The sequence below is a fragment of the Notechis scutatus genome, chromosome 1 (genome assembly GCF_049901735.1).
Source record: "Notechis scutatus isolate UNSWTSFEM ecotype Mainland chromosome 1, rNotScu1.2, whole genome shotgun sequence".
Classification (NCBI taxonomy): Eukaryota; Metazoa; Chordata; class Lepidosauria; order Squamata; family Elapidae; genus Notechis; species Notechis scutatus.
Window position 1 is genome coordinate 75146455 of NC_142009.1, and position 23682 is coordinate 75170136.

The 23682-nt window shown below is 42.2% G+C and overlaps 1 protein-coding gene across 2 annotated transcripts; it reads right to left on the bottom strand.

The window, feature by feature from the left end:
• Positions 1–13565: 13565 nt before the first annotated feature.
• Positions 13566–20071, bottom strand: ACTA1 (actin alpha 1, skeletal muscle). 2 transcript variants are annotated; one of them, XM_087949360.1, is made up of 7 exons: positions 20009–20071; positions 17918–18054; positions 16980–17304; positions 16089–16250; positions 15058–15249; positions 14761–14942; positions 13566–14035 (listed from the first exon to the last, which is right to left on the bottom strand). In XM_087949360.1, the coding sequence occupies exons 2-7, from the start codon at positions 18044–18046 to the stop codon at positions 13892–13894; spliced, it is 1134 nt and encodes a 377-aa protein (XP_087805486.1). In that variant the 5' UTR covers positions 18047–18054; positions 20009–20071; the 3' UTR covers positions 13566–13891. The 2 variants fall into 2 exon arrangements, with proteins under 2 accessions (XP_087805486.1, XP_026525243.1); XM_026669458.2 differs by having other exon boundaries at positions 17918–18058.
• Positions 20072–23682: the final 3611 nt, after the last annotated feature.

Below are 23682 nucleotides of genomic sequence, written 5' to 3' on the forward strand. Positions count from 1 at the left end.
TTCTGATTGTCATTGGGAAAATAATATGGAGAGACCACTAAAACTCTTTCTACTTTAGTTTCATGATTATAACTGAAGATGCTCCCAACATTTACTATCACTTCAGAAAAAAACTCTATCCTTAAAATTAAGACAACCTTTATTGTCATCTTCCTGTGTACATAATGGCACACATTAAAATGAAATTCTGATGCACTCCTCTGGAATGAAGAAATGCCACTAATCAAAGAACCTCCTCCTTTGTAATGCTACATTTTTCCCTGAGACAGTTAGAAGTAGTACAGGTACCGTGTTTCTCACAAAATAAGGCCGGGCCTTATTTTTTTTTGACCCCCGAAAAAATGGCTAGGCCGTCTTTTCAGGGGTGACTTAATTTCCTCCCCCACCTAGAGCATCCCATACGCATGTACCTCTCCACGAGGCTGCTTCTATCGGCCAATGAAAGCTCCGTGAAGGCAGAGTCCCCAGCTGCTTCGGGCGGCAGTGTAGCTGCCCGTGTCCCCTCACCATTAGGCAGTCTCTTTCAGGCGATGGAAGCTCCCCAAGTGCAGTCACCAGCCACTTCGATCGGCCGGTAGAAGTGGCCTAGTGGTGAGGGGAGTGTGTGTGTGCGCTCGCCCCGAGGCTACTTCTACCGGCCGATCGAAGTGGCTGGTGACTGCACTTGGGGAGCTTCCATTGCCCGAAAGAGACTGCCCTAAAGGCGAGGGGACACGGGTAGCCACGCCATACCCTGAAGCAGCTGGGGACTCTGCCTTCGGGGAGCTTCTATTGGCTATCGGGGTATTCTAGCCTAGGCTACCTGCAGGGCACTCCTAAAGGCAAGTTTTCTCCCCAACCCCCCCACCCTTCCCTCCCATTTCTCTTCACCTCGTGTAGTTCTAACGAACGATGTGAGAAATGGCGGGGAAACGCATGGTTTAAATAGGCCTAAATTTTGGGGGTGGGGCTTAATTTCACCTCATGCCTAGAAATCATGCTGGGCCTTCCTATTGGTGGAGGCCGTATTGTTGGAGAAACACGGTAGTCCTTGACTTACGAGAGTTCATTTAGTCACCGTTTGAAGTTACAATATCACTAGAAAAAAGTGGCATGACCATTTTTCACACTTATGACTGTTGCAGCCTCCCCAGGGTCACATGATTTACATTTGGAGGCTTGACAACTGACTCATGTTTATGACAGCTGCTGTATCCTGGAGTCACGGGATCCCCTTTTGCAACCTTCTGACAAGCAAAGTCAGTGGGGAAACCAGATTCACTTAACAACTATGTTACTAAGTTAACAACTGCAGTGATTCGCTTAACAAATGTGGCAAGAAAAGTCGTACATTGGGGCAAAACTCATTTAACAAATCTCTCACCTAACAATGTCAGTGTGAGTGGTGATGCGGTGGTTAGAATGAAGTATTGCAAGCTAATTCTGCTGACTGCCGGCTGTCCACAGTTCGGCAGTTCGATTCTGACCTGCTCAAAGTTGACTCAGCCTTCCATCCTTCCAAGGTCGGTAAAATGTCAACCCAGATTGTTGGGGGCAATAGGCTGACTCTGAAAACCAGGGGTCCCCAACCGTGGCAACTTTACGTCCGGCGGACTTCAACTCCCAGAATTTCCCAGCCAGCTGGCTGGGGAATTCTGGGAGTTTAAGTCCGCCAGACGTAAAGTTGCCACGATTGGAGACCCCTGCTGTAAACTGTTTAGAGACGGTTGTAAAGCACTTTGAAGCGGTATATAAGTGCTATTGCTACTATAAATACCAATAAATTTTGGGCTCCATTGTGGTTGTAAGTGCACAATGTAAGTGCACTATCTGCATGATGTGGCCATGAATCCCCAGACATAGATCTGACAATTTTGTGCCTCGGCTATCAAAGTGTCAAGGCTCTGGCAGTTAACCCCATTTAAATCATGAGTCTCTAGCCAAACTTCCAGAACTTAAAAATTTATTAGGAGTAAGCATACTGGCACTGCCTGGGTGTAGCTGACTCTGAGACACATCATTCATTGTTACCCTTGACCCTGGTTTCCCACCCACCCCCTGGGTGTATTCATATTCTCCAATGGGACACATCCCTAGCCAAGAGTCATCAATCATACTTTCCAGTTAGAATTTTGCGCGGCAGAAACTTCAGTCACCTAGAAACTATCTTTGAAATCATGGAATGCGTGCTGATCACTGCTCCCCCCCCCCACTTTCTCTTGGCAATTCTAAAAAGACCATAGAAATATTTTATGAGATGACACTAAGCTGCAGATTTTTGTAGCATGCTGAGTTACCTCTTGAGAGAGCTGTGCAGAGACAAATGTGAGAAGAGCATGTGTACAAAGCAGAAGTAACGATTCCATCATGTTCAGCTCCTAAGAAGTGTTTGTCTCAGTCTTTGTGGAGTGCAATTTATATCACCTAACACTGTTTCTAATTCTGTCCCTGGAGAAGCATTTGCTCTTTTCCTTGAGTGCAGTGCCAGGACTCCATTTTAACTCCAGCTTGCCACCATTTCCCTGTTTCAGCAGCGTGGTTGTGCAACAAATAAGTAGGTAAAACGTTTTACCTAAGATGGAGAGATGTGCTGATGGGTGATAACCTTTTCTATAAAGGCCTAGGAATAAAGCCGCTAAGGTTTGGCAGTCATACTTTCATTCCCAAACGCTGACTGCGGAGTTTCTACTGAAAGGCTGGAGAGATAATTCTAAAACAGGTCCTGCCAATGAAAAGATTAGGAAAAATAATTGGCACAAGGACATTTTCTAGGAAACAAACTAAGACTAAGGAGAAACTTCCTAACAGTGAGAACAATTAATCAGTGAAATGCTCCATCACTGGAGGCTTTTGAGAAGAGACTGGACAGCAAACCTGTCTACCTGTACAGCGACTCCTGCTTGTGCAGGGGATTGGACTAGAAGACCTCCACGATCCCTTTCAGCTCTGTTATTCTATTAATCATCACTTTAGTTCAGAGCCATCCCTAGAGAAGCTTTGGCAGATCTATATGAGCCAATCATTCCCATGTGCGGGGAGGGGGCAGGGATAAAAATCTCAATCCAGTTGTCCCCTATACTGAGCAAATGGCTCCTTTGCTGAATCATCCTCTGGTAGTTTTCAAATGTTATGTTTGGCAAATGAAAGAATGCCACCTATATTCTTCAGCACATAGAAAAAGCATTGGGGTGTCCACTGTCTATCTGCACATGTAATACAACCCACAATCTGCCACTCGGGTGTAAAACTGAGTCTATGCTTCAGATTCTTTTGATGTAACTGAGAACATGGCTTGGCTCACTGTTGGCAGACAGAAATGGGCCATTAGCTAATCTAAGCCGAGCGAATTCTAAGAACAGCTACTTGTCAACACACACCCCTGCTTTCCCGTTGGTTCTGTCGAAGGCTATGAAATACTGGGCTGCAAAATTAGGTTCAGGCACTCGAGCTTCTCTCTATCCTTCTGTCTAATGGTGAACACCGTTTATTTTCAGTTTGTTGTCCATAATAACTGCTGATAGAAGAGAAGGAAAAATGATCAGTTCCTAGATTATAAAAAATGAAAGCAAGGTGAGACAGACACTAGGTAACTACAGGTAGTCCTCAACTTACAACCGTGCATTTAGTGACCAAAGTTACAATGGCATTGAAAAAAGTGACTAATGATACTTACAACCGTTGCAGCATCCCTGGTGTCACATCAAAATTCAGATGCTTGGCAACTGGTTCATATTTATGACCATCGCAGCGTCCTGGGGTCATGGGATCAGCTTTTGTGATCTTCTGACAAGCAGGACCAATGGGGAAGCCAGATTCATTTAACAACTCTGTTGCTAACTTAACAATGGCAATGATTCACTTAACAAGTGCGGTAAGAAAGGTCATAAAATGGGGCAAAACTCACTTAACAAATGTTTCACTTAGCAACATAAATTTTAGACTGAATTCTGATTGTATAGGAAATCAGGATATTTCAGAGACACTTTGGTTTTCCCCGATTAGAAGTTGTTCCCAAATGCTATTTGTTTTGGAGAGTATGCTAAACAGTATCAGGTGCTCTCTTCATAATCTCTTCTATGTCATGGAGAGAGGCATTAAATAATAATATTTAAAAATATATGTCTGCATATAGAAATTAGCACATGCAACACTGCATGTTTCCTCTTTTCTCCTGTTTTGCTGACAATATGTGTGTGTGTGTTTCTTTAATAAATAACTACAAATTGCTATAGCTCAAGTAGTCAAATTCCTTAAAATCATGATTGTCCAGATGAAATCTTACATTAGTCAAACAAAGGAAAGACAGTGATTTCTACTAAACTAAAGGGAGGGCATAGGAGATCATTTGAAAGAGAAAGTTTGCAGTTGGTTAACCAAATTTACAGTTATCTTCTTGCAAATATATTTTGCACTGGAGCAATTTTCCACTTGTTTTGCTTCAGAACTGGACCCAAGAACACAACTTGGAAATGCCATCTGCAGGTGAGAATGGAGGGTGCAAAATGCGGTCTCTCCCTCTCTCTCTCAGGATCAGAGTTTGAGTCTCCCCTACAATTTTTTTCCTGCTTTGTAATCCTGACTTGTTTTAACTAGGTGTTATTTTATAGGATTTAATTTCTAGACCTTACAATAAATGTTACTTTGGATATGCCTGGTTGAAGGTCATATAAGAAATCACCCATTGTTTTCGTTTATGAAATGTCACAATCCAAAACCAAATGGATAAAAATGACTTTCTCTTCCAGGAACTTGGCCAAATTGTCACAGTAGCTACCTGTGGGTTCTGTCTGTGATTCTTTCAGAGTCAGAACCTCTTCTTCAGCATCCCTCTAGGATATATTTACCTAATACATTTGTCAGGTTTATATTGTGCTTTTTTCTCCAAGGCAGCATATTAGAGCCTGAAGCAAAATATATCCTTTTGGTTGTCTCCCTCCTCAGCCTTTGCAAAATCTAGGACGAACCTGTCTCCCCTGTGCTCATTCTTGGTTTGTAATTAATACAGATTATGTAACAGCATTTCTAGCCAAAAGTGGAGTCTGCCTGCTTGTTCCCCTAATTTCTATAGCTTCTGTTCTGTACCTTTTCTTAGGAATAATATTATGCCTTTCTTGGTGATGGTCGAGGATAAACTGTCACTATTTTGGAATTGTTCCATTCCACGTGCCATATGATGCTATAATCACAGAGTAAATCCTTGCTGTCCTTTCATCCTACAGCCTTTAGCAAATGTATTAGACACAATATGAGCAAACATCTAACGTAACATAACACATAACAATAACAAAATGCACAGTTTCTAAGTACAGCAGCAAACATCTGAACATATACAGGAAGCAAATCCTCCTTTTATTTGTTTATGTCAGCTCCTGGAAAAATGCATGGAATATATATAGCAATAGGACTCTGTGTTTCTAATGAGATTTTTTTTCCTGCCTTTGGTGAACATCTGCTTTGATAGATCCTCTGGAAATATCCAAAGTGCCCATTTCATTTGCATTCTGTGGTAACATTCAGATTGTTGAAGAAGATCTACATGTAGCTCCAAAGAGAGAAAAAGAAGGTGCAAATGCAAGTATTCCCTGCCTCCATTTTGCATGGCTAATTTTTATCATTTCTAAATCATCATCATCATCGCATAAGGATTTTTCTTCTCCTTTGGACAAAGCAAATTACTACCTTTTATTTAGAGTACACTTGAGGTTGTCTTTCTATATGCAGCAAGGAAATTTGGGGTGGAGAGTCAAAGCCAGAGGTGACGGGATTAGACAAAACATTGTCATCCTGGGCCATTCTATGTATCAGGGTTTTTTAATGTGAATGTAAACTAATATCCCATCATTGTGCAGTGTAGACTTGTATTATTTATTTAGGAAGACTGGTTTTGGATTTCACAAATGCAGTTTTAGGATGCTATCATTTTTCCAACAGAGAATCGATCTTAACCAGGAAATGGAGCATCTACTCCAAGGGGCAGGGAAAACAAAGAGGAATTCACTGATAAAAGGTGACTGATTTGTATAGATTGTCAAGGATTTTTTATTCCTAATTGTCTCATTTCAGAAAGAATGTATTTTTTTAGCTCTCAATTTTATTGATGCAAACTATCATTTGGAAAAAAAAAAACTAGGATTGGATTTTTGTGTGAAAGGACTTAAAAACCTTGATTCTACATACAACAGGTACGGTATAATTACAGGGAACGGATACTGCCCATACATTTATGGGCTAAACATGTACAGCTTCATTTTTTTTAAAATTCTCAGCAGATATCTGCCCATATGAGTTACAAAATACCTAAGTCTGAGGTCTGCCTATGTCTGATATTGCTGTCTCTTTAAGAAAAATGTAGAGATATGACTACTTTGGCATGAAATACAGCACAATGTAATAATTTTGCCTCATGAGCAAAATGTATAGTAAAATAGACCCCTGAGGGCTGCTAAGAAACATTGGAGCGATAGCTATACATAAACCATTTGTACAAAATAACGTTTGAGGATTACAATTAAAAAAAGGGTTTTTTTGACTAATGGCTTACAAATTGAGGTGTGACAGTTAATCTATGTATATTAATGTATCAGTACTAAAAAGTAGACTTGCCTGCTGTCATAACGGGGATCCACGGGGAGGGGAAGAATGGAATGAGTAATATTAGGTATGTTATGATATCATCATGGCTTTTTCTGGAGGCTGGTGGCTATTATACTGGAATTACTGTGGCATGACATGAATTTGATAATCATGTTGATTTGAAGTAGAACTGTAAAAAAAATGTAACCTTGTGGTAATCCAGCCTAAACTGCCACAGTGCTTGAGAAAGACATATAACAGAGAACATCTAGCAATCCCCAGGTGTGTGTGTGTGTTTGTGTGTGTGTGTGTGTATTTGGAAGCCTGAAAAACATCCAGATGTTCTGGATCATGGTGATAATTTAGCATTCTCCCAGGGAAGAATTTTGTGCACATTTTATAATCTTGTATACATTTTCCTCATCTCCCATTACAGGGAATCCACACCAAGTTCAAAAGCTTTGAGCCTCTGTATCCAGTAAATCCCCTTTATCCGTGCTAATATTTCAGCACAGTCTTTAGTTTTAAGTTAAGACTCTTGTGTTTCCATGGGAATATTTCCCTAATCTGTAGGCTGAGAGTGGGTGCTGATTTGATTTCAAATGCCTTTGTGCGCTGGCTAACTGGAGCCTCCCTTCTCAGATATTATAAGCAGCAAGTCAAATTTTTTGAATTTATTTTATTTGGTTTGTCAATTGCTTACAAGATAATAGGTATAAGTAAAAACATAGTTTTGAATACATGGATACATATAAGAAAAATAAAAGAAACAATAGGACAGGGACGGTAGGCACATTGGTGCACTTATGCACGCCCCCTAGAGACCTCTTAGGAAAGAGGTGAGGTCAATAGTAGAAAGTCTAAGGTTAAATTTTTTGGGGTGTGGGGAAGAAACCACAAAGTCAGGTAGAGTATTCTACTCATTGCAGAATACCTTATGCCACCAGACTTGAAATACTAGACCTAGAAAACCTTGAATTACACCGTCTTCAGTCTGATCTAAGTATGGTATATAAAATCATACATTGCAATGTCCTACCTGTCAATGAATACTTCAGCTTCAACCATAACAACACAAGAGCACACAATAGGTACAAACTCAAGGTTAACCGCACCAAACTTGATTGCAGGAAATACAACTTCAGCAACAGAGTGGTCAATGTCTGGAATATTCTACCTGACTATGGTTTCTTCCCCAAACCCCAAAAACTTTAACCTTAGACTTTCTACTATTGACCTCACCCCTTTCCTAAGAGGTCTGTAGGGGGCGTGCATAAGCGCACCAATGTGCCTACCGTCCCTGTTGTTTCTTTTATTTTTCTTATATGTACCCATTTCATGTATTCATAACTATGTATATACTTATACCTATTATCTTGTAAGCAATTGACAAATCAAATAAATAAAATAGAGTATTCCAGACATATTTCTTGCAATCAAGTTTGGTGCGATTAACCTTGAGTTTGTATCTATTGTTTGCTCTTGTATTGTTATGGTTGAAACTGAAGTATTCATTGACAGGTAAGTCATTGCAATGTATGATTTTATATACCATACTTAGATCAGACCGAAGACGGTGTAATTTAAGGTTTTCTAGGTCTAGAATTTCAAGTCTGGTGGCATAAGGTATTCTGCAACGAGTAGAGGAGTGGATAACTCTTCTTGTGAAATCATGTCTGGACTTTTTCAACTGTTAATATCAGATACATAATTTGGGTTAACTAAGCCTGTGTAGAAAGTTAGCACCCACCCCTCTCCTAGAAGAATGAAATGTTCTAGGAAATATTAAAAAGGCAGAATATTATATTTCCCTGGATGAGAAAAGGAGAAACATGTTTTAAAGACAAAGCAGCTTCCTGCAGTTCCCTGCCCCCATTTTCAGCTCCAGGGTGATGGGATTAAGACATACATGGCTCTGAGGAAATGATAGGATTACCCATCTCACCACATGGCACCTGGGAAGATTACATCACCCACCAGGATTCAACCAAACTTAGCACACATACAACCTACAAAGCTAGCTAAGACCCTTGACAGCATCCAATCAGGAAACTCTTCCTGTGCCCCAGGAAGTTCAAAGGTTAGAGAGGGCATAAATCCAAGGGATTCTCAGCATCTCTTCCCTTTTTTTGCCCAGGAGCTCCAAGGCATGTGGTCCTGTCCACCATTAAACCTTCTTTCCAAGCAATTTACATGAATCCCGTGTCTTTTTCCCCCACTTGGAACTGAACCCGGAAGGATATTTCTTCCAACACTTGCTTGAATGGAACCTCAGGACTTTCTGACTGCACTGCATCTCCCCTGCTACATAAACTGTGAATTTCTCTTATCGGTGTGGGATGGCCAAAGAATTCAGAGTATCTTCCCTCAGTCAGAATTCAGAGTATCTTCCCTCAGTCAGTAATTACAGGTAGTGCTCGACCTACGACCACACTTGAGCTCAAAATTCCTCTTGCTAAGTGAGACATTCGTTAAAGTGAGTTTTGCCCCATTTTACAACAAGTGAATGGCTGCCACTTTTAGTTTAGTTAGTTTACTTTATTGTCATTGCACCTCATACAACGAAATCAAACACCATCTTCAGTGCACATCATGACCATGAAAGTAAACACAAACACACATCCTTCACACTCCACACTTTGAATTGAAAACCCCTGCTATTGCATTAATATTGCACTATACAGTAGAATTCAAAAGAGCTACCGCCCTGGGATAGAAGCTGTTTTTCAGCCTATTTGTCCTTGTTTTTATTATTCTGTACCGGTTCCCAGGATGAGATGGACTCTTTGAGAATGTTTTGAACTTTCTTAAGGCAGCGGGAGCTATAAAGCTCTTCCAAAGAGGGGAGAGGTCAACCAATGGTCTTCTGGGCAATGACATTAACCCTCTGGAGTGCTTTCCTATCTGCCACTTTGCAATTGGCAAACGATACAGAGGTGCAGTAAGTTAAGATACTCTCTATGGTGCAGCGGGAGAAGGTCACCAGCAGTTTTTCATTCAGTTGTTGTTTCCTGAGAAGTCTCAGGTAGCACAATCTCTGCTGGGCCCTTTTGACCAGTGCTGCAATGTGAGCACTCCAGATCAGGTTCTCAGTGATGTTGTAACTTTGGCCACTGAACGAACTGTTGTAAGTTGAGGACTACCTGTACTTCAAAAGAAATGGTAAATTAAATTATTTGCAAGAACCTGGTGCTAAGAATGAGCTAAGAAAGCATGGTTCAGTGCCTAGTTATATGCAGGACCTTATTCTCCTATGATAATTTGCCTGACCAGTTGAATCTATTCATGCAAAATGGCTAATGGTACTCCACTTTAGGGAGGTCACCACATTATAAAAAAGATGTGGAGACTCTAGAAAAAATGCAGAGAAGAGCAACCAGGAGGATTAGGTGACTGGAGACTAAAACATACGAAGAAGGGCATGGCTAATCTAGTGAAGAGAAGGACCAGGGGAGACATGATAGCAGTCTTCCAATATTTGAGGGGCTGCCACAGAGAGGAAGGGGTCAAGCTATTCTCCAAAGCACCTGAAGGCCAGACAAGGAACAATGGATGGAAACTGAACAAGGGGAGATTTAACCTGGAAATGAGAAACTTTCTGACAGTGAGAACAATCAACCAATGGAACAGCTTCCCCTCGGAAGTTGTGGGAGCGCCATCACTTGAGACTTTCAAGAAGAGATTGGACTGCCATTTGTCAGAAATGGTGTAGGGTCTCCCACTTGGGTGGGGGGTTGGACTAGATGACCTACAAGGTCCCTTCCAACTCTGATTATCTGTTATCTGTTAGAGGTGAAGGGAGTTTTGAGGCTCAGTGGGGCTATTTATTAGTGGCTGCACTGGTGACCATAAGTGTGAGGACCACACTGCCTTCCCAGTCATCTTCTGATAAGCAAAGTCAATGGAGGAAGCCATGTGCTTCACTTAACTGTTGCAGTGATTGGCTTGACAACTGTGACAAGGCCATAAAATCAGGCATGACTTAACCACCTACCTTGCTTAGCAACAGAAATTCTGGTCCTAGTTGTGGCCATAAGTTGAGGCCTATCTCTAGATAATACCTTCTTAAATAAGGCTTTTCACTTCCAACGTATGGAATGGTCATGGAGTGAACCAGATACAGTAGGTAGCAGCAGGGTTTTAAAAATAGATAAGCTGGGCTTGCAGACCATGAAATGTGACTCACAAGGAAAGATGCCAAGAGATATTCAACTGTTCTACAACTGCGCTTGTTGTCACACTGGTTTTAGGCAAAATCATGGCATAAACAGATCTAGCAATTAAAATAAAGAAGTTGTTATTGTGGCAATCCTCAAAAGGCAGATAGGTAGGTAGATGGATGCTGAAAGCTGGTGACACATTAGCCTTTACTCATGCAGAAATCATTCTCAAGTTTTCTTTGCTTGAAGCCACACAGTGTACAAAAACATTGTAATAGGAAAAAGAACTACCGGAAGGAACCATAAGTATTCCAGAAATCCATTCTGTTGCTTAGTTCAGGGGTCCCCAACCACCGGGCCGCGGACCGGTACCGGGCCGTGGAGCACTCTTTACCGGGCCGCAAAGAAAAAAAAATAAAAAAAATGGCAGCTTTCTTCGCCTTCGGTGAATGCTGCTGGGATCGGGGATCAAGGACACAAATGAAAGAAGGGGAGGGAGGAAGCAACCGAAGCCTGTCCTGCTCTCTGGCTCAGCTCTCTCAGTCGCTTTCTCGCTCCTCCACCAGCCCAGGAAGAAACTGCTTCAAAGAAGCCGGGGGGTGGCTTTTCCTGTCGCCGCAGCTTCCCAAGCGCCCGTTTCACCCCACCCCGCCCGCCCGCTCGCTCGCGGTTCAATCCACAGTGCTCCGTTCTGCCTGCCTGCCTGTCTGGTTGTTTGGGAGCAGCTTCGGCTGAGAATAATAACTATTCGACTCTTTTTATCAGCCGAAGCTGCTCCGAACGAAGAAGGCAGGCAGGCAGGCAGGTAGAACGGAGCACTGTGGATTGAACCGCGAGCGGGCGGGGTGGGGGTGAAACGGGCGCTCGGGAAGCTGTGGCGACAGGAAAAGCCACCCCACCCCCGGCTTCTTTGAAGCAGTTTCTTCCTGGGCTGCTGGAGGAGCGATAGAGTGACTGAGAGAGGAACGAGGCAGACACCTGAGGGAGGGAGGGAGACACCTGAGGGATGGGGCTGAGGGAGGCAGGGCCGAGGCGCTCCCTGAACTTGGTGGTTTGCTGGCAGACGTTTTATTACCCGACTAGGTAACAACATCAGATGTTACCTAGTCAGGTAATGAAACGTCTGCAAGCAAACTACCAAACTCGATTCTCTTCTCCCCCCGGTCCTTGAAAAAATGTTTCTGCTTGAAACCAGTCCCTGGTACAATAAAGGTTGGGGACCACTGGCTTAGTTGATATTTATGTTCCTGACTGAATTAAGACCATTATTTGCTTTTGATTTAAGATTAAACCTATCATTTCGTTGTATGTTGCTTCCTGAGAATGAACAAAAGTTACCACTTGCTGGAAGTATCTCCTGCATAAACCCCTTTTGTGTTGTCCCTGAGTATTTCCTGCACAAGTGTCAGTAAACGCAACATATTTCCACACCGTTGCAATTAGTGGGGTTTACTCTAGAGAAGCCTCAGCTGAATTAACTTACAGCTAACGTGGCAGCTTTAACTGCTCCCCTATTGCTGAAAAGCAGGTCACAGACACCAAGTGTTTCCAAAGTATCACATTTCTCCCTGGACATCTGTTGTGTGCAGCATTTGCAGGATGGGTTTGATTCATTATTATACATCACGACCTGGGCTTGTTTGACTCGAAATGTTGGCACAGGCTGTTTGCACCTGTTGTCTCTCATGTTGACACACCATAGCTATGCAAGGAATAAGTCCTGTTTGCCCTGGAAGGGAAACTAATATGCAGATTCCACCAGCCTTGCTTTCAAAGGAGAGAGAAATAAGGGAATGTGTTCTGAGGATGGAAATGGCTGTGGGAGAGCGGACTCGGGAAAAAGGGTGACCAAGGGGTGAGTATTCATTGCCAAAAAAAGCATATTGAAGATGAAGCCTTGGAGGGCTAGGTAGCAAGAAGGTCAAAAAGCAATTTCTCCTTCGTGCAGCGTCGGATGAGAGGGTTTTAACCTATGAATTTGGCATAAGAAAGGCCAAATGACCTTCAGTTCGTACCCACTGGATGGCCTATCGTAATTTGAAGTAGCTGATGCAATTCCTTCAGCGGGAAAAGCTAAAAGGAAAAGTGAAAGATGGCAACAGCTGATAGCCGAGAGTCTCCCTCTCTGCAGCACAAGGCTGGCGCTAATCTGCATTGACCTCTGTGGTATTTTAGATCCTTGGCTCAGCTAAGGTTGACAGCCAGTAATTGAAGAAGTGGCTGCAGCTGAGTGGCAAAGCACATGGTTTTGAGCTGGTTAAGCACTAGCTAAGGGCTCTTACATAGCAGGGCTCGGACAGACCTTGGGCTCAGTCCTGGCACAACTCCGGACAATTGGCAGAATCAGAAGGGGAGATATTGAACTGAATCCACCCCCCCCCCCAACCCCCGAGACTAGTATTATCGAGGAAATTTCACCGGTAAGGAAAATTCTGGGTCATTTGAGAATGTATTAAGCACGTTTGGTGATAAGTGATTTTTTAATAAAATCATGATTGCGGCCACCCAAATCTTCTTGACATTTATCCGGAGAAAATCCTCAGGAGCGTGAGATCTGAACTGAAATCCCTGCTTGGTTATGAACTCTCTTGATGACCCGGGACAAATAACTTCACCATCTTTCTCATCTGTCATAGGAATGGTAAATGTATGTTAGCCCTGTCCATTGCATTTATGGAAATGTGCGTGCACTGAGGATTACCACCAAGGCCTATAGATGGTGTGCCACTGCTATGCACTGTCCCCCTCCCTTTTACTTCCTAACCCTTTCATGTGTACTGTGATCTAACTTGAGCAGGGAAAATATTACAACCCAAAACATTCCAGAGTAATAAATCACACCAAAGCCAGCTGTGTTGGGGCATGACAGAATGACTGATGGTTTAATGCTTCTTGAAAGTATTTTGTTTTTTTTTGTTTTGGTTTGGCTTCCTTCCGCAGGGCATTGTTTTGAGAAATAACAAAATGAGGTAAAATAAGTTAATTTTATGTACACTTTACAAACACTCAGTATCACATGGCGTCTGCAGCAACCGTCGCATAGACATTGGTATAAAATTGAACCTTAATGTGGCTTGGGCAGGTGTTCAACAGCCTGCACTTCACAATGTCGTCATCCTGAGAGTAGTTACCAAGTAGTAGTAGTAATAATAATAATGTGATCTTTTCTGTAAACATGTTTAGAAGCATTTGCGGTGGACAATGGATGGGCCGGCTTCATCGTATTCCTGTTTTGTGATCCACATCTGTTGGAAGGTGGACAGGGAAGCCAAGATGGACCCTCCGATCCAGACAGAGTACTTACGCTCTGGGGGGGCAATGATCTGAAAGAGGAAAATGGAAGGATTTAGCCAACATGGGAAAAACCAACAACAAAGCAAGAGATGCTTAATTAACAAGAGCAGAACCTCACAAGGAGGATTTCAAATAGACAATGGAGCAGCATCATGTCCTATCACTAAGACACTGACTTAAATGCAAAGCAATCTAAGCTTGAATTTAAAAATATTAATGCAATTCCTTTTTTTAAAAAAAAAAAAACCCAACCCCACAGCTTTCTGCATCCATTCCTATCAATTATTGTCCCTCTGTATCGTGAATTTCTGCCAACTCTGCTAAATTGCTTTAATTTTTTTCCAAACAGAAATAGGTGAAAAGCAAGCTAAGGCATTTAGCCAAACGTGCAGGTGATTTCATCAACTACTGGGATCAGTTACCTACTCTGTCTGACTCCTGGAAGATTTCAGAAAGTGTCAGAAGGGAAATGTAAGTCCAGAAATACTCGTTTGAAAGAAATTCCACTGAAATAAGTGGCTTGGAACATAGCCAAAGCTAATTTGGGTCCAAACTCATTGGTAATAATTTCTGCATGATTAACCCCCATTAGTAAAACTCTGGGCTGATTCCAGATTTGTCACACGTTCCAGAGTGGACTCATTGCAATAGGTGGAATAAAAATGACTATGTGTTGCAATGCATGGTGCTGTTTATGGTATTATCATCTGTCCTATTCCAATACATAGTTGTAAGTCGTGTAATTAAAGCCCACCTTGATCTTCATTGTGCTGGGAGCCAGAGCAGTGATTTCCTTCTGCATACGGTCAGCAATACCGGGGTACATGGTGGTGCCACCAGACATGACATTGTTGGCATACAGGTCCTTCCTGATGTCAATATCACACTTCATGATGCTGTTGTAGGTTGTCTCATGAATACCAGCGGATTCCATACCTGGTGGCATTGACAAAATAAAAGGATTGGGAAGAGGAATATAGCAATTCCAAGCATACGAACTTTCTGTAGGTAAAGGATCACAAAGATGAGAAATGCTAAGCAGGAAACCTACCAATGAAGGAAGGCTGGAAAAGGGTCTCTGGGCAACGGAAACGTTCATTGCCGATGGTGATGACCTGCCCATCAGGCAATTCATAGCTCTTCTCCAGAGAGGAAGAAGAGGCAGCAGTTGCCATCTCGTTCTCGAAGTCCAGAGCCACATAGCACAGCTTTTCCTTGATGTCACGGACAATCTCACGTTCAGCTGTGGGAAGAGGAGAAGAATTTAGCCGTTAGCCAAACAAGAAGTCCTGCCAGAGTGAAAGAAATGGGTGGGAGGGTGAGGGAACAGACAAGCACAGTAAAGAGGAAAGAATGCAGGCAGCTGTTGCATAACCCTGAAACTCCATTTTAAAAAGCACACACACACCTGGCAGTAGCAAGAAAGCAACACTCACACACTATTTTATGGTTGTGATGAAAGAGTATGAAACTCAAAACCTGGGTCTGATGAACTTCGCAATGCCGAAGAGCTTGGAAGAATCACCCACATTCTTCTGCATTTCTGTCCATGTCATATGCTCCGTTTTAGTGAGAGCCACCCTATGCCCACGGAACCTTTCCCCGCTTCCTCTTAAATTAACTAAGGCAGAAATGTGCCCTAATCACTTCCCCCCCACACTATCTTGAAGATATCAATCTCCTTCTCATGAGACAGGATTAAGTGACATCCACCTTATCAATATTATTTCTAACCTGCTTCCACCCTGAAACTTGGGGTATCATATGTTGTGTTCCTTCCTCCAATCCCCCCACCCAATAACAACTATCTTGTGATACCCCCATGGGTGGAAAGAAGAAATTAACTGGCCCAAAGTTATCCAGAAAGCTTCCATTGTTAGGGATGGTCTAGAAAACTGGGTGGTATTTTCTGACTCTCCCCCCAAAAAATGTTCTCCAAGGTGGTGTTCCAAAGAACTAAGGGGCAATTAAGAGGCCAGACCTGCTGGTGAGAAGGTCTTTCCGATTCTAAATATGGACAAGCTATTTAGGATTAGCCAAGAACTAGAGCAACAGAAGAGGGTTGGGAGGTTCCATCATTACCTGTGGTGACAAAAGAGTAGCCTCTCTCAGTCAGGATCTTCATCAGGTAGTCAGTGAGATCCCGACCAGCCAAGTCCAAACGCATGATGGCATGGGGCAGGGCATAACCCTCATAGATGGGCACATTGTGGGTGACACCATCGCCAGAGTCCAGCACAATACCTGCAGGAAAAAGGAAGAGATGCCATTTTTAACGAAGGAGGCTACGTGTTTCACCAACTTACAGATCCAGGTTGATACGGGACACGTAACAATAGGGAAGTAAGAAGAGACAAGACAACTACGCGAGTCACGAGGGATTCCCAACACTCCCACAGTCAACGTTAGCCAGTTAATAATTCCCTTTCATTAAGGAGTAGGCTAGACATTGAGGCAATGTACATTTTTTTCTGTGGGAAACTTTAGTCATGCACATAGTTGAACTTTTCATTCTTTTAATGGGCTGAACAAAATTTTACTGCCTAGAACGGACCAAGAATATAGACAGCCAGTAAAGGCATGAAGGGAATGTACTATGCAAGAGTTAAATAGTCCATTCTACAAAGAAATAAAGAAGACCAAAAAAGGTATATCTGAAAAAGCCGTTGCCAATAAACGTATATTAGCCTTTCCCAACCAGGACCTTTTCAGAACTACTGGAATGCAGTTGTCTAGTCAGACAATATAATCCAAGGTATGAGGAATATATGAGGCCGAGAAACATTAGTTTCTAGATAACATTAGTTAACTAGATGGACTTAATATAAGCCAATTCAGTTTGTCTTATGTTCCTAAACCCATGTCACTGACAGGGTATCTCCTAGACTAGCTTCTTCTTAGAAAGAAAGAAGTTGGTGGTGTTCCCTTGGAACTTGGCCTTTTGATTCTCTATTTCCAGCAACCAGCACTCACCGGTAGTACGGCCAGAGGCATAGAGGGACAGCACAGCCTGGATGGCCACATACATGGCAGGGACGTTGAAGGTCTCAAACATGATCTGGGTCATCTTTTCACGATTGGCCTTGGGGTTAAGAGGGGCTTCAGTGAGCAGGGTGGGGTGCTCCTCAGGGGCAACACGGAGCTCATTGTAGAAAGTATGATGCCAGATCTTCTCCATGTCATCCCAGTTGGTGATGATGCCATGTTCAATGGGGTACTTCAGGGTCAGGATACCTCTTTTGCTTTGGGCTTCATCCCCTACGTAGGAGTCTTTTTGACCCATACCCACCATGACACCCTAGGAAGAAAGAGGAAAAAACACTTAGCAATTTCCACTGGCTGTTTTCTATCCTATACATTGCAAGTTAATCAAAAGAGTATCAGGCTCTTCTTATTAAGTCCTTCACAAAACAGACAATAAATTGTAGGACAAATAACGGCAGTAATTAACTCAGAGATCATTTAGACAATGTTACGATGATCTCTACAGAGCAGCCAATTTATTATCTTGTATTCTTGATCTGAAATAGTGTAGAATCTTTGGGTTATGATGGACATTCACTTTTTCAAAATAATAATAGCACAGGGAGTTCCAGCTCAGGGACCTAACAACTGTCTCAAAATGTAACTCACTTCTGTGCATGATCCCCAAATAGTAAATCTTACACAGTTAAGGGGACTTATGTCATGGTAATTTTAATGGCTTCAGATGGAGCCACCTGAGCCTTAGGAAGATGATCAAGAGTGGGGGAAAAGAAAGAAATACAATGAGTCCTCTGACCTACTAATTCCTCACCCTTAATCACAGTCCAGGCCTTCCTAGCAAAGTAAAATTTAAAACAATATATGCTGCATCTTTCAGTCTGCCTATTGTTGAAGAGAAGCACAGCTGGTGAAAAGGGAAAGCATACCTGATGACGTGGGCGGCCAACAATGGAGGGAAAGACAGCCCTAGGGGCGTCATCCCCAGCAAAGCCAGCCTTCACCAAGCCGGAGCCGTTGTCGCACACAAGTGCGGTGGTCTCATCCTCATCACACATGGTGTTGGCTTTCTAAGAATGGAAGGAAAAAAAACAATAAAACTCACAGGAGGCACCAGGAAGCTATGCAAGCTCAGGACACAAAGACTACAGGAAGATTTTCAACCTTAATAAATTCAGTAGATTTCCCTTACTGGGGGAAAGGGCAGTGTGAAATAGTTCACCCTTACAGCTGTTCTCACTAATAAGTGAGGAAACTCAGGGGAAATCATCCATATTAAAAACACATAAAGCTCCTTCTCTGTTCATCTGCTGATTCCATTAATCATTAAAAGCTGCAAAGTAAAATATGATAACAATGATGTTAAAGTACTAGATTATTGGTGGAGCTTAACCAAATTTATTTGGAACTAATGACCTGTTTGTTTCAATAAGATTTACTTCTGCAGTTTTGTAATGGGATCAAAGGGAAGTCTATTTAAAATAATCAATATATGCTCAGGGTTGTAATTTTAGCCTCTCTATAAAAACAAATTAAATCTAAAGTCAGTTGTTTCCTAAAGGACATTACACATTGCCCAATAATAACTAGATTACCTTATTACATTGTTCATGTGTAAATATTACACATATACACTGCAATGAACCCTTTTCACTTCAGTGGTTCTATTATCAAGTAAGTTTGTTTGAGAAGAATACAGAATTTTAAATGCACAACTGAAGTGGCCAGGATATCAGAAGATGGGAAAAAGAGACTGGAGTTGGTCCTTTTTGTTTTTCAGATATTAATTCACTAGGGGTGGGTTTTTTTTTTCATCCTCCAAGTGTACTGGACTAAAACTTTCATGACACCAAAAAAATTGTTGGTTGAGGAATGTAGGAACAGTTGTCAAATACATCCAAGGGTGCCAATTTGAGTAAGAATCAAAACATGGGCTATTTCTCCAGGCAAAGTATATTATTTTGAAGAAAAAAAAATTGAGGACTTGATTTCTTAAAATGCATGAGAAAGGCTAGTTTTGAAGGGTGGCCTGTGAATTTTGAAAATAATTAAATAGGAATATGAAGCCAGATTTCCCAGCATTCTAGACACACTGATTTACTGATCTTTTCTTTTATGTATACTGAGAGCATTTGCACCAAGACAAATTCCTTGCGTGTCCAATCACACTTGGCCAATAAAAGAATTCTATTCTATTCTATTCTATTCTATTCTATTCTATTCTATTCTGTTCTGTTCTGTTGTTCTGTTCTGTTCTGTTTCTATTCTGTTCTATTTATAGAGGTGCAACAGCTTGTACTGAGGACATCCTTTTCTTTCTTCAAACTGTCAGGTACCCAATCCAACTCCGAATGACAATATTTGACAACTAGTTAGACTGTTCTTTAATGTTAGGAACTAAAGAGATGTAAGCCACTAATAAACCCAATCAGGTCTCATCTGACAAATACTTAATAAAACGTGGATGTTTCCTTCAACAAGCTGATTATTTTGGTCTGGCACTTATACTTTTCCAGTAATTAGTTTTAGCCCATCCGGTTGCTGTCCATTTCCAATTCCTCCTAAACAGCTAATCATGATGATTTGGAGAAAACTACCTTATTTCCACAACTGATCTGAGCCTACATTTCTTGGACCATCGTTCTGGATCTCCGCTGACTTCAGCTTTGGGTGATTCAGTGCCACCATCTATTATTATTTGCTTGACTTTGAAAGCTTGCCCCTGGTTGTTCCAGCAAAAGGCAAGATCTTTCTTTCCTCTTGCCATAAAACGGCAGTAAAATCAGGAGAAGAGGCTTGGAGGCATCTGTTTCCCACCCATCCAGGAAAAGCAGCAAAGCTGCTTCAGGCTTTGGCCATTTGTTGAGCTTAAAGCTGAAAAGGTTGAGCTTCTTCCCCATCGGCCACCCCACCCCACCACTCTCCATGTCTCCTCCTCCAGTCCGAAGAGCTGCTGCGCGGAGAAGCCGGGTCCAGCCAACCGGCCAGGCACCCGCCCTCCGGCTGCCGGCCTCACTCACCTTGGGGGTTGGTTCCTGGCTCTCAGCTCCGGTTGCCGCTTATTCCCAGCTCTGCTGGTCGGTGGGCTTGCGAAAGCCCGGCGGGGTTTTATATAGGCCCTTGCTGGCTTCTCCCCTCCCCTGTCGCCGACCCACAGGAATGTCTCCATATTTGGGTGCTGGGCATCGAGACTGGCCAGGCGGCCGGAGAGGAGCCCCCCAGGCCCCTTGCTCGGCCGCGGGGCTGCCCAAAGAAGGAGCGCCTGGCCCAGACCCAGGTAGCACGGGCCGGGCCGTATAAGGATTGTCTGCCGGCGACCCCCGCCCGGCCACCAAAAGCTCCCTTCCCAAATAATCTTCCGAGCCATCATGCCCGGAAAGGAGACAGAAGCCCCGAGAACGGGCGCGGGGCGCGCGGGGGTGGCCATCCCTGCCTGACCGCGGAAGGAAGGAAGGAAGGAAGGAGGAAGCTGCCGGGCAGAAGGCGGGCAGAAGAGCGCCGCGGAGCTGGCGAGGCCGCGGCCCGCCCTCCCAATCGGCGCTTGGACCTCGCCGCGGCTTTCTGCTCCTCCTCGCCTCCGGCTCTGCGAGGTGGAAAAAGACACAAGCGGGTAGCCGCGGTTGGTCGACCCCTTGAGGGGCTTTCAGCGGACTTCGCCTGGGTTGCAAAGTGAGCCGCGGCTCACTTTGCCCCTTGCAAAATCACACCGATTGGTAAAAATTCCCTAAAACTTATTTACCCTATATATTCTTTTAAAGTTATTAAAAGGATGTCTGTGGGGTGCCATGGTCCCAAAGGTTTACTTTTACTGCTCTGAGGTTCCACCGTGGACTGTCATCTCCTTGCCTTAATTTAAGGGAAAACCATACACTTATTTTTTTTTCTAGGATTCAACCCATAGTGACAATGTGTTGGTTGGGTTTCAGTACATAACATGCGTTCTTTTTCATCTCCAGCAACCTCAAAATAATTGTGATGCTTATAAAAACATGTTCAGAAAAAAATATTATTGTAAAGCAAAGTTATTTGCTATGGGAGCATTAAGAATCAGGTTGACAACACAGGTCAACACTTTCAAGACTCATAAACCCAGGTGATTCAAGCGGGCCAAAACCGGATTAAGTATGTTACAGTTAGATCACCTTCACAGTTCTGAACATTTGAAAAATGGTTTTTTTTTTTTTGTTAAAAACAATTGTTACTTTTATTATGCTGTGAAATATTTTTATAACATGAACATACTTGCCATGGACAATCATGGCTGAAGAGGAATATTCATCGAGGTCTGTGGCTTCTGGCCAAAAACACCAGTTCTCAAAACAGTTGTCTGTTAAAGGAGCGGTCAAGATCAGAGTACATAGAGCAGCATTTCTGAAGTATTATTTGTATGAGAAGAGCAGGGTTTTGGCTGGACTGCCAACCACTATAAAGGAACATGTTTAAATGTACTTTAAAATGCTGTGCAAAATCATTTTTATATATAGAGGATGATAAATACCGAAGGCTCTGGCTGGCTGCCAACCACATTGAAGAGTTACTATACACCATGAGTTCGCCGTACTTCACGCTATTTATACCACATGGGTAAGCTGACTTTAAAAGAAAAAAAACCTAAAGCAATTCACATCTAGTTATGGTCATGGAGGAGGTTAATGGCAGTTTTGGGATTGGAGGAAGGGTGGAAGTAAAAGTCCCCTTTTGGCAACAGCCAGTTATGGAGATGAGATGAAAATGAAACCCTTGGAGAGCCTTCTCCACCTTGGTACTTGCCAGATATATTCGGACTGCAATTCCCAGGATTCCTAATCATGCTGACTGGGAATTCTGGGAGCTGTAGTTTTGGCATTCTCGAAAACATATACTATCTGTGTATTGGACAAGAGTTTGAACTAGATGATCTCTGAGAGAGACCTAAGAGAGCTAATCTGGTGTAGTGGTTAAGGCACCAAGCTAGAAAGCAAACAAATACAAGTCCAGTCTTACCATGAAAGCCAGCTGGGTGACTTTGAGTCAGTTACTCTGTCCCAGCCCAATTCACCTCACATTTTGTGAGGAAAATAGGAGTAGGAAAGTATGTTGGATATGTTCATCACCTTTAATTATTTATAAAAATAATAAAGGTAGTACAATACATATTCCTTCTAATCCTTTATTCTATGTCTCTAGTTGAAAAAAAAACAATAGATGTGTTTCTAAAAGGAAGTTAACATATTCGCAGCAAATGTAACAAACATTTTCAGCAATCTTACAGGCAGGTCTAAACAAAACAGCGTATTAATTATGCAGGTACATATGCATATCCAGCATTAGCCCCTCTCACCTCCACACATGGAAGTGAACAAGCCCTAATTTGTTACTTACCTCTTACTAAACGTTTTTGCTTTGAGGTTTCATGAACTGTTGTCCAAGCACGTTCATGCTATTTTCAAAAACATGGAATCTAGATAGTTCTCAATTTCCAACAATTCATTTAGTGACTGTTTGAAGTTACAATGGCACTGAAAAAGTTATGACCATTTTTCACACTTATGGCCATGGTGGGATCCTTATGATCACGGGATTAAAATTCAAACACTTGGCAATATGACAGTTGAAGTGTCCAAGGCTCAGGGGATTACCTTTTGCGACCTTCTGACAAGCAAAATCAATGGGGAAGTCAGATTCACTAAACAAACCCGTTACTAGCCTAACAATTGCACTGATTCACGTAATAACTGTGGTAAGAAAGGTCGTAAAATGGACAACATTCGTTTAACAAATGTCTCACTTAACAACAGAAATTTTAGAGTCAGTTGTGGTTGTAAGTCAAGAACTACCTGTACTTGTTATGTACTCCCTGCTATTGAAGATGCTGTAGCATAATAGCAGTACTACAAACTGTCTTTGGGTAACATAATCTCAGACAAAAACAGTTCTTCAAGTATGCAGTAGAATGAGTGGTCTGTGTTTATTGATTCAATAGTACATTGACACTAGCAAACGTGTAATCAACTTCCTATTATGCAACAAGTATCATGGATTCAATTGGAAAAAAATATTAGCATGTCAAGGAGCACAAACAAAGCTCCAGTCTACAATTCCTTAAAACAGCTGCATACAATCCCAGGAAATGATGCAATTGCCCACAGACATTGTAGGCAGTCCTGTGTTTCTGTGTTTGTGTGTTCTGGGGTATCATTTAGAGAACAAAGCATCCTGAAGCCATTTTAGATTTAATGGATTAATCCTCACTGGATAAAATTCCTTTATACAGGACTTTGAGGAAACCCAAACTAAAATGTACAGTATATAAAAGACTGATGATGTAATAGGTTATTAAATGCATATTATCTATTTAATAGCTTTAAGATCAGCAAAGGAAAGGATCTCCATTCCAACATTTTTAAAATGGAAACAGGCATCCAGAGATGAGTGCTAAAGTAAACGGAAAACTGGTTCTCAACAATAAGTTATCACATTCATACTATTGTGCTTATTAATGAATAAAAAATGAAACTTTGAGCACCTAAAGTCATATTCCTCTTGAAAAGCATCCTGTGAAACCTAGTATTTTAGGTACATCAAATTACTACTGCAAAACTAAAAAGTAAATATATATCCAATTAATCTGTAAAATTACTTATCATCAATGATGGACAACTTACACCTTATAACTTACATTTTCATCAAAGACTATGTGGACAGCAAATTGTAT

Bases quoted from the DNA above. Each gene is read 5' to 3' on its own strand.
- ACTA1 (XM_087949360.1), bottom strand. From the start codon at position 18,046: ATGTGTGATGAGGATGAGACCACCGCACTTGTGTGCGACAACGGCTCC. The intron at 17,305-17,917 runs GTATGCTTTCCC...CTTTCTTCCTAG, and splicing joins TTGGCCGCCCACGTCATCAG to GGTGTCATGGTGGGTATGGG. The intron at 16,251-16,979 runs GTGAGTGCTGGT...TTTTTCCTGCAG, and splicing joins TGCCTCTGGCCGTACTACCG to GTATTGTGCTGGACTCTGGC.